The following is a 17602-nucleotide window of genomic DNA, read 5'->3' as shown; positions in this document are numbered from 1 at the left end:
CTATCATCGGGCAGGAGCTGGTTGCCAGCAAGTCGCAGGGCAGACATGTTTTTGGGATGCCAGAGAAAACCCACGCAGGCTTATAAATATATATATATATATATATATATATATATATATATATATATATAGTGAAGAAAATAACTATTTGAACACCTTGCTGTATTGCAAGTTCTCCCACTTAGAAAACATGGAGGGGTCTGAAATTTTCATCGTCGGTACATGTCCACTGTGAGAGCGATAATCTAAAAAGAAAAATCCAGAAATAACAATGTATGATTTTTTTTAATGATTTATTTGCGTGGTACAGCTGCAAATAAGTATTGAACACATGAGAAAACCAATGTTAATATTTGGTACAGTAGCCTTTGTTTGCAATTACAGAGGTCAAACGTTTCCTGTAGTTGTTTTCACCAGGTTTGCACACACTGCAGAAGGCATTTTCTGGAGACAGGTTAGGCCACACCAGAGCCTTGATATGCTTCTTACAGAGTAACACCTAGGCTTTCCTGGATGTGTGCTTCAGGTCATTGTCATGTTGAAAGAACCAGGCACGATCCATCTTCAATGCTCTCACAGAGGGAAAGAGGTTGTTCCCCAAAATCTCACACTACATGGCCACGGTAATTCTCTCCTTAATACAGTCCTGTCCCATGTGCAGAAAAACACCCCCAAAGCATAATGCTACCAGCCCTATGCTTCACAGTAGGGATGGTGCTCTTGGGATGGAACCCATCATTCGTCTTCCTCCAAACACGGTTAGTGGAATTATGACCAAAAGTTCTATTTTGGTCTCATCTTACCATAAAACCTTCCCCCATGCCTCCTCTGCATCATCCAAATGGTCATTGGCAAACTTAAGACGGGGCTTGATGTGCTGGTTTAAGCAGGGAACCTTCCGTGCCATGCATGATTTCAAACCATGACGTTTTAGTGTATTACCAACAGTCACCTTGGAAATGGTGGTCCCATCTCTTTTCAGGTCATAGACCAAGTCCTCTCATGTAGTCCTGGGCTGATTTCTCACCTTTCTAAGCATCATTGAGACCCGACAAAGTGATATCTTGCATGGAGCTCCACTCCGATTGAGATTGTCCGTCATGTTTAGCTTCTTCTATTTTCTAATGATTGCCCCAACGGTAGCCCTTTCCAACCATGTGGAGTTGTACAATTTTGTCTCCGGTGTCTTTGGACAGCTCTTTGGTCATGGCCATGTTACAAGTTTGAGTCTAAGTGATTGTATGGGGTGGACAGATGTCTTTGTGCAGCTAACGACCTCACACATGTGCATCTGATTCAGGATAATACATGGAGTGGAGGTGGACTTTTAAATGTGAACTAACAGGTCTTTGAGGGTCAGAATTCTACCTCATAGACAGTTGTTCAAATACTTATTTGCAGCTGTATCACAAAAATAAATCGTTAAAAAACTCATACATTGTTATTTCTGGATTTTTCTTTTTAGAATATCTCTCTCACAGTGGACATGCACCTACGATGAAAATTTCATACCCCTCCATGATTTCTAAGTGGGAGAACTTGCAATACAGCAGGGTGTTCAAATACTTATTTTCTTCACTAAAAACGCACACAGAGAAAGCGAGAGAGCGAGAGAGAGAGAGAGAGAGAGAGAAGTTGTCAGTCAGTGGGGCTTTGGCAAACTAATAATAAACGAATAGAATATAAATATGGAAAAGCAAAACAACTTACACTACAATTAACAGAAGGGAGGACAGCATCAGGTGTGGGACAAAGTCTGACATCATACGGTTTGTCAGGAACACTTAAGAGTAATTATAAGGAATTCAAAATGTAGTGTGTGTAAAGTGAACAAAAAAGGATGCAAGCAATTACATTTTATATCAAGCACAAACGATCACAAAGACTCATATGAGAGCATTATTTTTCTTTTGCACATCTTTAATTCTGACAAAAAGTCTCAGTGTTGCATTCATGTGCTGTCTCATTTTAGTGTGTGTTTTATACTGCTGTTACACAATCCAATTAGAGAATTGACAGAAGACAAAAACCCATTTATACTCTATACAAACATCTGAACCTCTGTATGCTTTCGATACAGATCTAGATTGTCAAAACATTTTGACTATGCATCTTATTTAGTAGCATCAAAAAAATACAAAATAAACACATTGTATTGAATTTGAAATAAAGCAAGGAATACTGCAGAAATATTTAAATTTGACGAACAGCATATATTAGTTCAGAAAACATTTCACAACTGACATTTTTAGCTATGAAGCCATTTGAAAAGAAGCAGAGATGTCATGCTGGATATGCCAAGTTGTTAATTTATCATATACAAACACTATTTCTCTATCTCTTTAAATTTGTAGTAATGCTTTGTTTTCATATAGGAAGACCCTTAAGGCACTGTTTCCAAGAAATAAAATGATTAGTCAAGGTAAGGCTTGATGTAACCACATGGCAGCCAAAATAAATAAATTATAATGTCTTTGTTATTACAATTTTTTTCCTGAAAGAAATAAATTTTTAAAATATTACGATACCATTGTTACTTATGTTGCATATGTCAAATAATGGAGGTGTTAAGGGACAGATATGGCCAATCAAAATTTACGGCTATAGCCAGTTGAGGAAGATGTGAAGGAAGACGATGAGTAGTTGATGCTGAAGCCAGACCCTGCATCGATACTGCCCCTCCTGGATCCTGATCGGGATCCTGTCCTTGAACCCGTCCGTGAACCATAAGCAGATCCAGAGCCACTTACAGTGTAGGGACTATAGAGGCCTTTGCTGGACTGTGAGGAGGCCTCCAGAAGCCTAAGGCTAGATCCTTCTTCTACCATGCTTCTATCCATCGCATCTCTGAAAGAGATTTTGAGTTTTGTTTTTGGACATGTTAGGTATCTCGAATAGGAACTGACGTCTCTTAGTTTCTGGGCAGTGCGGGCATCTATTGTGCCCTTTTTGATTGATTCATCCAGTGAGACTCTTCCCTCAACATCAGGCTCCACAAGTCCCCCTGTCAGATATTGCACCTCAAGGAATCTCTGCCCAGCTTCATAATACAACCAACCCTTCTTTAGAGCTTGGGAGGCAGACATCTTTTCTTTAGTTCTGGGGTCTTCAAATCCATTGAAAGCTTTTTGAGCCAGATTAAGACGATCAACCATGACCTTGTCAACAAGGCCTTTTTCTGCAGCAATGGTGAGTGAAAATCTCTCCCCAGTTGAAGGGTCAATTATTCCCCCAGTACAGGCTTGGGCTTCCAATAATCTTTGGCCAGTGATGTTGTCTACCAAGTTTCTACGAACGGCCTCAGTGATTGATACTTTCTCCAATGTGTCTATGTCAAGTATTCCAGCTATAGGGCCGGTCTCCTCTGTTGGATCATTCCATATGACTGCAGGTGCTTTTATGGAAGGTATTGGGCTCATTGGAGAGGAGAAATCAGAACAAGTGGTGGAACCAAAGGAAGATGAGCGAGACCGGAAGCCTCCCATGTTTCCGGAAAGCATGTCGGCAAACTCTGTGATAGACAGGTTTCCAGATCGATATGTTTCAAGAGCATTGTGGTCAATGAGACCACGTGCAAGAGCGTCATCAACATCATACTGTCTCCCTGACTTCCTGTCAATAATAATGGATTTGATAGTACCATCGGAGGATGTCATTGTGATTTCTTCCCATTCACACTCTTGTTCAGCAAGCTCCAAGTATGTTTGGTGATCAATGAGTCCCTTCCTGTAGGCCTCATACACTGTCATTTCTTTGCCTGTTTCTGGGTCAATGATAACAACTCTTCGTTTACGGACCGATGATTTTGATGAAGTCTTTCTTTCTCTTTTCTTTTCTTTCAAGAGAAGGAGAACCAGCCCAGTGTCAGGATCAGTAATACATCTCTCCATGAGTTGCAGGTAAGTTAGGTTCTCCTCAGTGTTGGGATCAAAGAAGCCTTTGGTGTCATCAGATGGATCTGTCAGTATTTCATTCATTTCCTCATCAAAGAAGCCACGTTCATAGGCCATTTCAACTGGCAAACGATGACTTTCCTCAGGGTCAATTATTCCACCGGTGGCTATCTGAGCCTCAAGGAGACGGATACCATGATCTTTTAGAATGAGTCCCTTTTTCATGGCCTGGAAGAGTGATATTGTCTTGCCAGAATATGGATCCCTATATCCTGTCACTGCACGCTCAGCAGAGAGAAGTTTGTCCTTGAATTCTGGTCCAACAATTCCCATTTTCACTGCTTCATTGACAGTCAACTTAAGGTTTTTAATTGGGTCAATAACATACCCTGTGGCAGCCTGAGCCTCCAGAAGTTCAAAGGCTGTACCTGGCCGAATCATGTTCTTCTTCATGGCTTGGTAAATTGAAAGACGTTCCTTTGTGTTTTCTATGAATACACCTGCGATGCAGCTTGTTCCCTCAAGGTACTTTGATAACCTACTACTGACCTCCTCCACTGAAATAAGACCTTCATTTAGTTCAGTGACAGTTTTCTGGTCAATAATTTGCGAAAGAAGAAGTTCTTCCATTGTGATCTGTTTTCTAAGACCTTTAAACATCAGTCTCTTGTCTCCCAGAGAGAGGAGACGCAATCCAGCCTCTAACTTGCATCTCCTAAGTAGCTCTGCATATGACAATTTCTCATCAGTGACAGGGTCAATGAATCCTTTAATGCCATCTGTTAGTCTCTCATTGGTTTCCTTATTGATATAGCCTCTTTGCATAGCGATGTCTGTGGGTAGATGGAACTGGAATTCAGGATCAATAATTCCTCCTGTGGCAGATTGTGCCTCTAACATTTTCAGAGCATAATCCTCTTTAACGAGATCTTTTTTCATGGCCTGGAAAAGAGATATGACCTTTCCGCTGTATGGGTCCTTGTATCCCGTAATAGCTCTCTCAGCAGAAAGTAGTTTATCATGGATCTCAGGGCCGACAACACCCTTCCGAACGGCTTCATCAACAGTAAGTGTCTCATTTTTTACTGGATCAACAATAAATCCTGTCGCTGCCTGTGCTTCTAAGAGGCTAAGGCCAATTTCAGGTTTAATAAATCCCCTGTTCATTGCTTGGTATATACTGATCTTTGAGCTTGAGTCAGTTTGGACCCCAGCAACACAGCCAGTGCCATATAAATACTGTTTCACAGTAGTCATCTCCATTATGTCACGGATATCTCTTTTCCCCTGTTTGAGAAGGTTGTACGTCTCCAAGTCAATGATGCGGGCATTGTAGAGCTCCTCAATAGTAACTTGTCTCCTCATTGTCTTACATGAAAGAGGAGTCGCATTTCGGATGATCTCTCTCTGCTCCATGATTTCAATGATAATTATGATCATTCGCTCCTTAGTCATGTTTCCAGAACGATATTCATCCATAATCTTCTGCCTCTGCTGCTCTGGAATCAAATTTGAGTTCATGATGTCCCAGAGGTTCATGGTTTTATCAGCAACACCCTCAACTGGAATGTCAATTTGGGTATTGGTCAGGTCACTTTGTGTTTGCTCCTGTGTGAAGAGATATGTCTTCTCAACAACTGTAGGAGACTGTGGCTTTGAGAGTGGGAGGATCCAGATGCCTGTGTCTGGATCTCTTTTGCACTTGTCTTTAAGCTGTCTATACGTTACATTTTCATCAGTTTCTGGGTCTGTGAAAACCTTGTTGTCGTCAGATGGCTGAGAGAGAGTGTTAGCCATTTCCTGACTGAATATGTTCTTTTCAAAGGCAATATCCATTGGAACACGAAGGCTGTTTACAGGGTCAATTATTCCTCCAGTGACCATTTGTGCCTCTAGGAATGGCATGGCTTGGTCTTTCAAAATGAGATCTTTTTGCATGGCTTCAAAGAGGCCTATTTTGTTGCCTGTAAATGGATCTTTGTACCCTGTGACAGCTTTTTCAGCAGAGAGCAACTTTTCATGTAGCTCTGGGCCTACAAGGCCTGATTTTACGGCTTCATCTACTGTCAAAAATTGTTTTTCCACAGGATCTACAATGAACCCAGTGGCAGCCTGGGCCTCCAAAAGAGAAATACCTGTGTTGTGTCTGATGACGTTTTTCTTCATAGCTTGATAAATGCTTAGCTTTTCTTTTGTAGGCTCTAGGAAGATGCCAGAAACACTATCTGAGCCCTGAATGTATTTTGCCACATTTGGATTTTCGCTGACCTTTTTTGGCGTTGTTTTTCCATGTTGAAGAAGATCAAATGTTGTTTTGTCAATTATTTTGGACTCATAAAGACAGCCTGCTGGAATGGGTGACCTGAGACCCTTGAAGCTTAGCTGCTCCTGTTTCTTTGCCTCCTGTTCTTCTATAAATGTAATTATAATCTTCAGTATCTTTTCAGTTGTTAGCGTTCCAGATTTAAATTGTCCGAGCAGGTCAAGTCTTTGTGCCTCAGTTATATAGTCAGAGTTGAGCATTTCCCAAATAGTAATTTTTCTTCCCTTGAATGGTCCAGAATCAAGTTCAATAGTTGCCTGAGTCATTGCCTCTTTTGTCTGAGCTTCAGTAAGGGTTGGCTCTTCCTTTGCGTTGATGGCTTCATCGGTGAGATAAAAAAGCTGGAGACCAGTATTCTGATCAGTTAAGCATCTCTGGAAGAGCTGTGCATATGTGGCCTTTTCTTTTATGTTGGGGTCATAGAAACATCTTACTTCATCATTTGCTTGGTATAGCATCCGCTTTAATCCATCATCAAAATAATTTCGCTTGCAAGCAACATCATGGGGAACACGATGGCTCTTGACAGGATCAATGATACCACCAGTGGTTATTTGCGCATCCAGCAGTCGGATTCCTTGCTCTTTAGGAATCAGATCCTTTTTCATTGCTTGAAACAGAGACACTGTCTTGCCGGTATAGGGGTCTTTGTAACCTGTGACTGCTCTCTCTGCGCTTAGGAGCTTTTCGTGCAGTTCAGGACCAACAACACCTGCTTTTACAGCTTCATCAACAGTGTACTTCTTATTTTCAATAGGGTCTACCACATAGCCTGTCCCTGCTTGGGCTTCAAGCATGTTTAAGGCAAGTCCAGGTCTCAGCATGTCCTTTTTCATTGCCTTATAGAAGGACATTGTCTCATTTGATGACTCAGTAATTATACCCGCAATGCAATTTGTGCCTTTAAGAGCTTTGTGAACAGGTTCCATTTCAGATACCTCTTTGACAGTCTTATTACCCTTTTGCAATTTGTTGTACAGGTCCTTATCAATAATTTTCGATTCAAGTAGGTCAGAGGCAGGAACTAGTAATCGAAGACCATTGAAGTTAATTTCATTTTTCTTCTCCTTCTCTTCTGCTACAGTGATGACAATCCTAATGATTTTTTCTATTGTGATTTTGCCCGTCTTGTACTGACGGAGAAGGTCTTTCTTTTGGTCTTCAGTAAAGTACTCGGAATTTATTATTTCCCAAATGGTGACAGTCTTTCCTTTGAATCTTCCAAATGGCACAGACACAGTTGTTTTGCTGAACATATCCTTGGTCTCTTCCTCTGTGTATATACTGGAGCACTGTGCAGCTTTATCTGTGATTGGTAAAAGAAGCAGGCCAGTTTCAGGGTCAGGTGAACATCTCATCATTAATTCAGAATATGTCAAGGGTTCCTGGGTGCTGGGATCAAAGTAACCCTTTGAATCATCTGAGGGTTTTTCCAAAGATTTGTTCATTTCTAGATCATATAGTCCCTGTTTGTAAGCCACTTCATTAGGTACACGATGACTATTTAAAGGATCAACGATGCCCCCTGTTGCAATCTGAGCCTCAAGGACTCTAATCGCATGATCATGTTCTATCAGACCTTTTTTCATCGATTCAAAGACAGATATTTTGCCACCTGTGTATGGATCTTTGTAACCAATAACAGCCCTTTCAGCTAAAAGCATTTTATTATGGAGCTCTGGGCCAATTAAGCCTTCCTTGACAGCCTCATTAACAGAAAGCTTCTTATTTTTAATGGGATCTAGCATGTAACCAGTTGCTGCCTGGGCCTCAAGAAGTATCATGGCAGTGCCTGGAGTAATCTTCTTCTCCTGGGATGCTTGGTACATTGACATCACTTTATTAGACGGTGTCAAAATACCAGCAATGCTGTTCTTTCCTTTGAGAATAGTTTTGAGATTTTCAGCCTCACCAAGTTCTTCAACTGTAGTTTTACCATTTTTAAGCTTATCAAAATCTTTCTTTGGTATGAGACCTAACTCGTGAAGTCTGCTTGCTTGGACTTTTTCACGAATACCATCAAAAGCTAAGGGATCTGCTTTCTTCCCCACACTGTCTACTGTGTCACTTGTATTTTGTCCATTGAGAACATTGTCAACCATGGTGACTGGGACCTTGACAGTCTGAACAGTGTCTTTGTTTACTGTCTCCATCTGCTGTAGTTTCTCCCGTAGTTTCTGGTTCTCTTCTTCCAGAATTCTTTCTTGCTCTAGTCTCTTCTTTTCCAGTTCCTGCATTTCTTTTTGCCTGTTTAGCATCTCCTTTTCAGCTTCTTTCTGTTTATTAAGCGCCGCATCCATGGTAGCCTGCAATTTCTTCTTCTCTTCCTCCATCTGTAATCTTTGTCGTTCCTGTTCATCTTTCAGAGCTTGTGCCTTTCTGACTTCCTCCTCGAATTGGCTCTCTAGTCTCTTTTTCTCATCTTCGATGAGCTTCTCCTTCTTCAACAGCATTTCTTTTTCTGTAAGGAATGTTTGCTGGAGCATTGACTTCTCCTGCTCAATTTGTTTCTGCTGTGCATCAGCCATCTGGCAGAACATAAGAAAAAATAAAAAAAGTAAGTACAAGTTTGTGTAGTACTGCATACTGTAACTACTCTTGACACCAGTCTTTGTGTCACACTACACCACACCATACACCCAACAGTGCAGTCTGCTTATACATGATACATTATTCTATATATAATTAAATCAATGACTTCCCATTTTGTCTATTCTATTGTGATGAATGAAATTGAGTTCAAGCAACTTCTTTTGGAATTGGAAAAAATATACATATCTATATATCAGTCTACATACTTGAATATCCAATTAAACCTGCTATGACATGAGTTTTTATTTCGACCCAATAAATATACTCTATATACTTTACCTATATAAGATCCAGCTAATTTTCGTAATTTTCTAAATCATTTGAGCTATGTTTGTATCAAACAAAAAAATCATATGGGAGCTGTCAATATGTTACTAAACACAGAAAAAAAGAATAACTTGTTTTTGGTATTACTAAGAACCTGGTTTTGTCTTATTGCTTATATCTATAGTATATCTGTTGTCACCAACATGGTGCACACAGACTCTAGGTCACCTCCAAGAAACACATGATTAGCCTGCTGCCATTTTCAAAAATAGCCCAGCACTAAGTTTCAAAAAGATGATCGATCCCTGAACCATATTAATCCATTAAATATAAGGATTACCAGCTAAAAGACAAATTGTACTGGGGAATTGATACATTATTATATTGTAAATCAGATTCTAGGTTAGTTTCCCTCAAGGAGATACTGTTTCTAATTAGGATTTATTGCAATTTTTAATTTTTTTTTTCACAAATTATGATGTGTTCCCTTGAAACATTCAATGGCATGAAGCATTCGAGGTGGGATGTGCATAAGCACAATGCACTGCAAAAAAATGAAAGTGAAGCTAAAAATCAAAGATGCATAGTTAGTATAATCAAAAAAGTGAAAGAAGAAACCAGAAGAAAGAATTGGGTTAGTTTTCAAAGAAGAGTTAACAATGGCATAAACATCTGTTATGCCATTTTTGCTTTTTACACAATACCTCTTTCGACACATTTTGAAGTTCTTCAGCCTCTTTTTTCAGCCTAGCCTTCTCGTTCTCAAGCTCTGCAATAGCTTTGCGTAAGTCGCTGGCTTCTTTGCTGGTATTTACTCTCTCAACTTCCAGTTTCTCAACAACAGACATCTTTTCTTTGCTGGCAATTTCAGTTTGATGAAGACGAGATGCAATTGTATCCGCTTGTTTCTTGAATTTTTTTGCTTCTTCTTCTGCTTTGGCCTGAGCTTCACTGAGCTGAGAAACCTGGAGTTTAAGTTTTTCTGCCTCTGCGATGATCTCCAATTGCCTTTTTCTTTCTGCTTCAAGTGATTTCTGGTATTCCTCAGTTTCCTCTTCCAGCCGCTGTTGCATGAGTTGTTTATCTTCAAGCAGCTTTTGTGCTTGCTCTTGAGCCAGGTCCTTCTGCCTTTGGAGCATCTCTGCTTCAGCTCTCAATTTAGATGCTTCCTGAATGGCCTGCATCTTCTCTTTGAGCATTTTGTCTGCAAGAGCTCTTTGCTGATTCAGGTCTTCTTCAGCAATCTGTCTCAAACGAGCTGCCTCTTGGGCTTCCACACTAAGTCGTGCAGCATCTTCAGCAAGTTTTTTCATGTTTTCTGCTTCGTCTGCAAGGAACTTTTGAGTGTTGTCTTTGTCTTTCTTGATGAGACGCTGATTTTCCTCCTCAATTTTCATTTTAAGCTTGAGCAGCTCTTCCATCTGAACTTTTACCTTCAACAGTTCATCTTCTACCTGCGCCCTTTGTTTAACTGCATCATCAACCTCATCCTTTAAGCGCTGTAGCTCTTCATCAAGGAGAGACTTTTGATTATCAGTCTCATTAAGCTGAAGTTTAACCTTTGTGAGCTCTTGTTCTACTAGAAATTTCTGTTTTAATGTTTGCTCTGCCAATTTCTTGTGCTTTGCCATTTCAGCATCTGCTTGCTGCTTCTGCTTCAGTGCTGCAGCTTCAGCCTGAGCAAGTTTAGCAGCTTCAAATTCAGCCTCCTTTCGAAGCCTCTCAGCATCTTCCTGGGCTTTGGCTTGTTTTGTGGCTTCTAACTCAGCAGCCACCTTCTGTCGCTCTGCCTCCTCCGCTTGTTGACGGAGGAGTGCTGCTTCCCTTTCTGCTGTCTCCTTTGCAGCCTCAGCTGCTTTGGCAAGCATTTTGGCTTTCTCATACTCTTCCTTCAGCTTCTTCTGCATGATGCTGTCCTCCTTCTGTTGAGCGAGAACACTTTGTGCTTGCTGTTCCGCTGCACTGCATTTCACGGCTGCTTGTTGGGCTGCCACAACCTGTTTCTCTGCTTCTTTATCAGCCTCTTCTTTCTGCTTCCTGGCTTCTTCTGCCTTCTTTTTCAGACGCTCAAGTTCTTCTTGGGCTGCCTTGCGTTGTCGACCTGCCTCTTCCTCTGCAGCAGTGATCTTCTTAACTTTATCTTCTGCCTCCCTTCTCTTTCTCTCCTCCTCAAGCGCAAGCTTCCTTAGTTTTTCGGCTTCCTCCTCTGCTTGGAGCTTGCTTTGTTGAGTTTCCTCTGCAATGTTTTTCAACTTGTTGAGCTCGAGTTCCAGATCGAGTTTTCCAGATGATGCTTTCTCGAAGTTCAGCTTGAGGATTCTGATCTCTTCTTCAACAATTCGCCTCTGTTTGAGTGTGTCATCCACGATTGCTTTTTGCCTATCCATTTCAGCTTCAGATGATTTTTTCAGTTGTATTATTTTTTCCTCAATTGCTTGCTTGTGTTGATTGGCTTGGTCTTCTAGTGCTTTCCTCTGGTAAGCCTCATCTTCAGCTTGTCTACGCAGTCTTTCATTTTCTGCTTCTTTTTCTTTTAGAGCAATTTCAGCCTCTGTTTTCAAACGCGTGGCATCGCTGATGGCTGCTAGCTTCTCTTTAAGAATCCTCTCAGCTTCTACTCTTTGACGAGCTGCCTCTTCCTCAGCAACTTGCCTTTGATGCTTAGCTTCCTCTGCAATGGCTCTTAGCTTGCCAGCCTCTTCAGCCAGGTCCCTCATTTTGGCAGCCTCTGCCTCAAGAAGCTGTTTGCTCTTCTCTGTGTTTGACATGGTCTCCTTTTCTGCCTTTGACTTAAGGTGAAGGAGGACATCCATTTCACTCCTGACTTTGGCTAGTTCATCTTCAAGCTGCTTCCTTTGTTGTTGAGCAGCAATTACCTCATTCTTTAGACGGTAAAGCTCATCTTCGAGCAGGGACCGTTGTTGTTCTGCATTGTCAAAGTCTGCCCTGAGACGAATCAGCTCGTGTTCTGCAGTGAGCTTCTGCTGTGCAGTGCTCTCAGCCATCTTCCTCTGCCTTTCAAGCTCTTTCTCAGCCATATCCCTCTGCTTCAGGGCTGATTCTTCAGCTTTGGCTCTTTTTTTAGCCTCACGCTCTGCCTCATCCTTTTGCTTCTCAGCTTCTTCTTGTGCAAGATTCTTTTTGTGAGCTTCTTCCTCAGCCTGTAGCCTTAGACGGAGAGCCTCGTTAGCTTTTTGTCTCCATTTCTCAAGCTCCTTTTCGGCCTCTTCCCTCGCCAATTCTGCATCTTCGTGTTGCTTCTTGAGGCGTGAAGCTTCTTGTTGCAGTTGAAGGACAGCACCATGCTCTTGTTTGAGAGATTCTTCCAATTTTGAGGTCTTTTCCACAAAGGACAAATGTTTGCTCTGGAGCTCAATAGCAGCGCTCTTCTGTGCTGCCTCATGAGCAAACATGATTTGCTTTTCCTTTTCAATTTCTGCTTGCTTCACTTGCCTTTCTGCCTCCTCTGCCTGGATTTTGAGCATTTCAAGGTCATCTAGTGCTTTTTGCTTTTGCCTTGCTGCTTCCTTCTCTGCCTCAAATTTTAATTTGAGTTCCTCTTCTGCCATACGCTTTTTCTGGGTTTCTTCATGGACTTGTTTGCGTAGCTTTTCCGCTTCATCCTGGGCAGCCTTCCTGAGTTTCTCAGCTTCAGTTGCTCTGTCACGAAGTTGCTTAAGCTCAGATTCAGCTGTAGTCTTTTGTTTTACTGTTGTCTCAAGTTGGATTCTTACGAGGCGTATTTCCTCTTCAATCTTTACTCTGCTTTGAAGAGCATCATCTACTTGTTGAGTTTTGTCTTTGATCTGTTGTTCTGAAAGATTTTTTAGCTCAGAAAGTTCCAGTTGGACATTTTGTTTTTGTTTTTCTGCATCTACAGCAGCAATTTCTCTCCTGCTAACTTCTTCCTGCATTTTGAGTTTCAACTCTTTTGCCTCTTTTTCTGCTTTAGCAATGGCCTTTGCATTTGCTTCTGCCAATTGCTTCTGTTTGTCTAACTCAGCCTGCATCTCTGCCATTTTTTTCTGTTCTTCTGCTTTGAGTTTCTTTGCAGCTTTCTGCATTAGTGGAAGCAAATGGTAAAGAAAAGATTAAAATTAAGCATGACAAGTGAAAAGTAACACTTTACATTGACCAGCTCTAGTCAGTGTGGCTATAAAATTGTAATTACAATGTAATCACAACATATTCACACTAGAATAAGAGCAATGCAATGTACTGTATTACCAGTATAATGTTAAAAGTTAGCACATAGAACATGTCAAAGATTAATGTCAGATGCAAAACAGATTTACATTTAAGTGAGGTTAAATTCATGATGCAATGAAATTAATTTGTGACAAGGCAATTTGAGGAAAACAGATGATGATATCAGTTAATGGATGACACGGACATATTTCACAGTAAGTAAATCACATTGCATGCAAGTATAAATGGACCTGAATAAGTAAAATTATTATTATTTTTTTTTACATTAAACTAGGATTACTACATTTAGAGATTATACTGAGGTGTCAGGTGGTACACATTTAATTTAATGTGGTTTAAAGTATTTGACTACCACACCAAATCATATATAATTTGTTTTCAGGATATATTTATCTGTTTGTTGGTACTTCTAATTTTAAAAACTTAGGGTTCTTTAAATCACTATATACCACCCAATGAAATTAAATGAAGGAAAGGCAAAGTCAAGGAGAAACTGTTTACAAAATACCATTGTTAGTTGGGACACAAAATACCATTGTTAGTTGGGACACCAGGTAAATGTATAAAGTTCCCTCAACTGAAATACAGAATTGACTTGTAGTTGTTCCTTGAATAAGTAAGCTTCACAGTGATGGTATATTAAGTACAGTATTTGAACGTTAAGTCTTGGAGGTTTTTCACATTTGTCTATTGACAGCTCTGTGAGGTCTCCTGAATAATACTTTAAAGCTCAAAATACATGCAGGCAAGAGTCTTAGTACAACTAAAATAAATTACCTTATTTTATCAACATTAAGAATTGCAGTCACCAAAGACCCAGAATCGATGTATAGTGAAAAATGCAAGAAAACCAAAAAGAATAGATGTGAAAGAACCTTCACCATTCAACATTTACCTCTTTTATGCTCAAACAAGTTCAAGTACTCATCAGGGCAAACCACTGGCAAGCAGTTAAGAGAAGCAAACAAACAAACCATTAGGGTAAGGAGAGAATGAATTCCCAAATGTGTGAATTTGAGAAAGAAAACCAAGATTTATACATTTTAACTTTATAGAACTGACCAGTTAAAAAAACAAAACAGAGAATAAAACTACAGCGAAAGAAGGAACCCTTAACTAATGGAACACTGGAATATATTGGATAATGGAATATATTGTAGGGAAATTTAAAAAAAAAAAAAGGCCTTTGTATATTGTCATTTTCAGAGCACTGAATCACTCAGAAGACTCCAGTTGCATTTGATTCAATGCCCAGAGAAAGAGCACAACATTAAAAAGGAAAAAATAAAACAGAACTACTACACTCATTTTAAATTTGGACACTCTTATAATCTAATCTTATTTGATTTGTCCTAGACTAAAACATAGCAGTTCTTTCTATCAAATATATCCATGGCATGTCTGTGTGCTTGGGTACCATTAGCATCATTCTAAAAACACTCACACATACATACAGTATCCGTGCATACAAAATTGTGATGATAGGAAGATAAAAATGTTGCTTGTGTGGACGATTAGTTTGTTGGTTAAGATCTTGTTAGACTTTAGTTTGTTTGGGATTCCCAGCCAGGAGTCACGCACCTCCTCATTCTCTAGGCGTTCCTGCGCATCAGTGATGAACTTGATGTACTGACTGGTCAGAGTCATCAGTTCACTGTAACGGGTCCTTAGTGTTACATACTGGTATGGAAGAAAAGGAAATCAATGAATAGTCTTGAAAAAGTGGCCATTTAATATGTTCATCACATGGATTTGAAGAAACATACCTCTTGAATGATGTTATCAGATGCAGAGTCCAGTTTGGTTTTCTTTAAAGGAGAAGCAAGAGGCTCTACTTGAGCTTTATAGGCAACCAACTGGAGTTCATAGTCCTTTAGGGGAAGAAAATAAAACACTGTATTTAAGTAAATGACTAGACATTTATGTAAAGAAATACATCTTTATAAGTATTGTTATTATTATTATTATTGTTTTATCAGCTCAAAGAACAAAAATGGGCAGATCAATTAAAATGTGTATACTATTTCTTTTTTCAGCCGCAACAATGATCCATTTTTAACCATTTCTTTTTATTTTTGAAAAAAAAATATTATTAGGATAAGATGGAGCTTATCCCTGCTGACTTTGGGCAAGAGGAGACACTGGACTGGTCGCCAGCCAATCGCAGGGCAGATATAGACAAATATGCGGCAGCTTCACACAAATGGATGGTGGATGTGTGGAATGGATCTAGCTGCCAGTGTTCAAGGAGTACAAAACAGTGTTATAACAACAGCAACAGTGTCCTCCCACTTCCAGGAAACAATCATATCTATATAATTCAAGTAAATGGCCTATATTCAGTTCGAAACCGCAAATTTCACATAAAGGTGACTGACTTACATGTATGAGTAACCTAACATCCATATTTTTGGGTGAATTTAAAATGAGGGAACAAGATGGAGATGGACCATAAGATGACCCACACAAACACAGGGAGATTATGCAAATGCCACACAGGAAGGCCAGGTCTGAGATTCAAACCCCAAACCTCAGACCAGTAATGTTGAAGTGCTGAGCAACAGGTCACCGTGTTGCCTCAGCCCAAAAATTGACAACGAAAGATACTAATCTTTTTATATAAGAAGCTCAAAAACAAGATGCCATAAAAGCATGAGATGTGACAATGATGGCATAGCATCCATAGAAATGCATTAAACCTCCATCAGTGTTCTTATGCCATCCATATCCATTTCATAGCTCAGAGGAGCCATTTATTAAGTGTTGTGATGCACTATGAGATGTCAACCAACATTAACTCTGCCTTAAGTCTGTTTTCGCGAGCAATTCATCTTATCGCCAGCAACTCAAAGCAAGGCAATTGCAATTTTTACACAGTATTACTGCTGTTGTCTAATGCTCACCTTGATTGTGTCAATGTATGCTTTAGCATATTTTTGACACTCATCGACTTTGCCTTTGTTCTTCTCAATCTCCTCCAGTAATTTCTGTTGGAAAGCATGATGAAAAATGATATTGAACTTATTCATTTTACGTGGAGGTATACATTAGGTTCCTGTCAAAGTCAAAGTACATTACTGACCTTTTCCAGGGTCAGTTGCTCTTTCAGAGTTTTGCTGTCGGTGATAGGAACAGTCTGAATTCTTTCTTGCCTTTGCTTGGCATCTGCAATCCAGGTGATTAGCCAGTCGTAACTGTCACGGTAGTAGCCCAGCTGTCGTCCAAGCTGCTCCAGCTCTCTCTGGCGAAGGTCAATCTGCGTGAACACTGCCTTCCACCTGTCCTGAACGCTGGACTGGAGCTGCCTGAAGTGGTCCAGCTCAGCATCGCGCTCACTGTGTACACGACTCATCTTGTCACTCACAGTAGCGGCTTTCATGAGTTCTTCTTCGAAAAAATCAAACACTGGCTGTTCAGCCTCAGCCTCAGCTCGCATTTTCTGCATTTTTAAAACCAAAAAGTAGGAAACTGGGCTGTAAGTAATGAACACAAAATAATTAAAAAAAAAAAGTCTAGGCTAGACTATCAGAGTGAACACAAAGTAGCTGTGTGAAGAGATGCATTGTGGATGTGTCATATTTCCACACTTGCAATTCAAAAAACATGCAATCCTTCCTCTCATATCTTCATTACCTTAAGCTTTGTACGGTATGTTTCAACGGCTTGGACGTCACTGGGCACAGTGTGGACTTCACGCAGCCAGTCTTCATACTGCTTGAGTACACCCTCAGCACCCTGACTGTTACGAATGACCATTTCCACATTCTTGAGCCTGGAGTAAGAGACAAATGAGTCAGAAAACAAAACTCTGTGGAAGTTGATTCTCTTAATAGTGTGTAGAATCTTTTGAGGCTCTCACTTCTCAAGATAAATGGAGGACAGCATGTGAGTGTGATCCATCTTCTGCACGGTAAGCTCTAGCTCAGAACGAAGCACAGGGGTCGAAGTAGACTCTTGTGGAGACTCCAAGATTTCTTGTGCCCTCACAGAAACCTTATCAAGGTCCTTCTTGAGGCCGTCAATCTCTGCCTGCACTTTCTGTTAACAAATGGCCAAATGTATTAGTTAAGAAATAACAAAAAAATATAAAATAACGGGACATGGGAGACGAAAGCCACCTGTGAGTCACAGCAGGGTGTTACAAAAAAAACCCTAATTTTCTCTTGAATTTGTACCTTTCCTTTTTGTCATTTAAAGTTGATTGTGCAATGTGCTAAACTGTTGTGGACAGTTTTCATCATTTTTTTTTTTCGTGATATTCTTTCGTGGATAGTATCACTGCTTGTTGGTCTGCCTTCACCAGCAGTATGTTTACAAC

The 17602-nt window shown here is 40.2% G+C and overlaps 1 protein-coding gene across 10 annotated transcripts in view; it reads right to left on the bottom strand.

Moving 5' to 3' along the window:
* Positions 1-236: 236 nt before the first annotated feature.
* plecb (plectin b) overlaps positions 237-17602 on the bottom strand; it is a 151071-nt gene continuing 133705 nt past the window's right edge. For 6 of the 10 annotated variants that reach the window (XM_061820437.1, XM_061820439.1, XM_061820442.1 and 3 more), the window contains 8 exons: positions 17144-17322; positions 16918-17056; positions 16367-16723; positions 16188-16271; positions 15051-15155; positions 14866-14964; positions 9780-13133; positions 241-8744 (listed from right to left, as the gene is read on the bottom strand). In XM_061820437.1, coding sequence (XP_061676421.1) covers positions 2589-8744; positions 9780-13133; positions 14866-14964; positions 15051-15155; positions 16188-16271; positions 16367-16723; positions 16918-17056; positions 17144-17322 — 10473 coding nt within the window. In that variant the 3' untranslated portion in view covers positions 241-2588. Of the gene's footprint in view, positions 8745-9779; positions 13134-14865; positions 14965-15050; positions 15156-16187; positions 16272-16366; positions 16724-16917; positions 17057-17143; positions 17323-17602 lie in introns of all 10 variants that reach the window. The other 4 variants (XM_061820436.1, XM_061820434.1, XM_061820435.1 and 1 more) reach the window with 2 other exon arrangements.

Source organism: Syngnathoides biaculeatus, chromosome 5, assembly GCF_019802595.1.
Source record: "Syngnathoides biaculeatus isolate LvHL_M chromosome 5, ASM1980259v1, whole genome shotgun sequence".
Taxonomy (NCBI): domain Eukaryota; kingdom Metazoa; phylum Chordata; class Actinopteri; order Syngnathiformes; family Syngnathidae; genus Syngnathoides; species Syngnathoides biaculeatus.
This window is presented reverse-complemented; position numbering and strand designations above follow the sequence as displayed.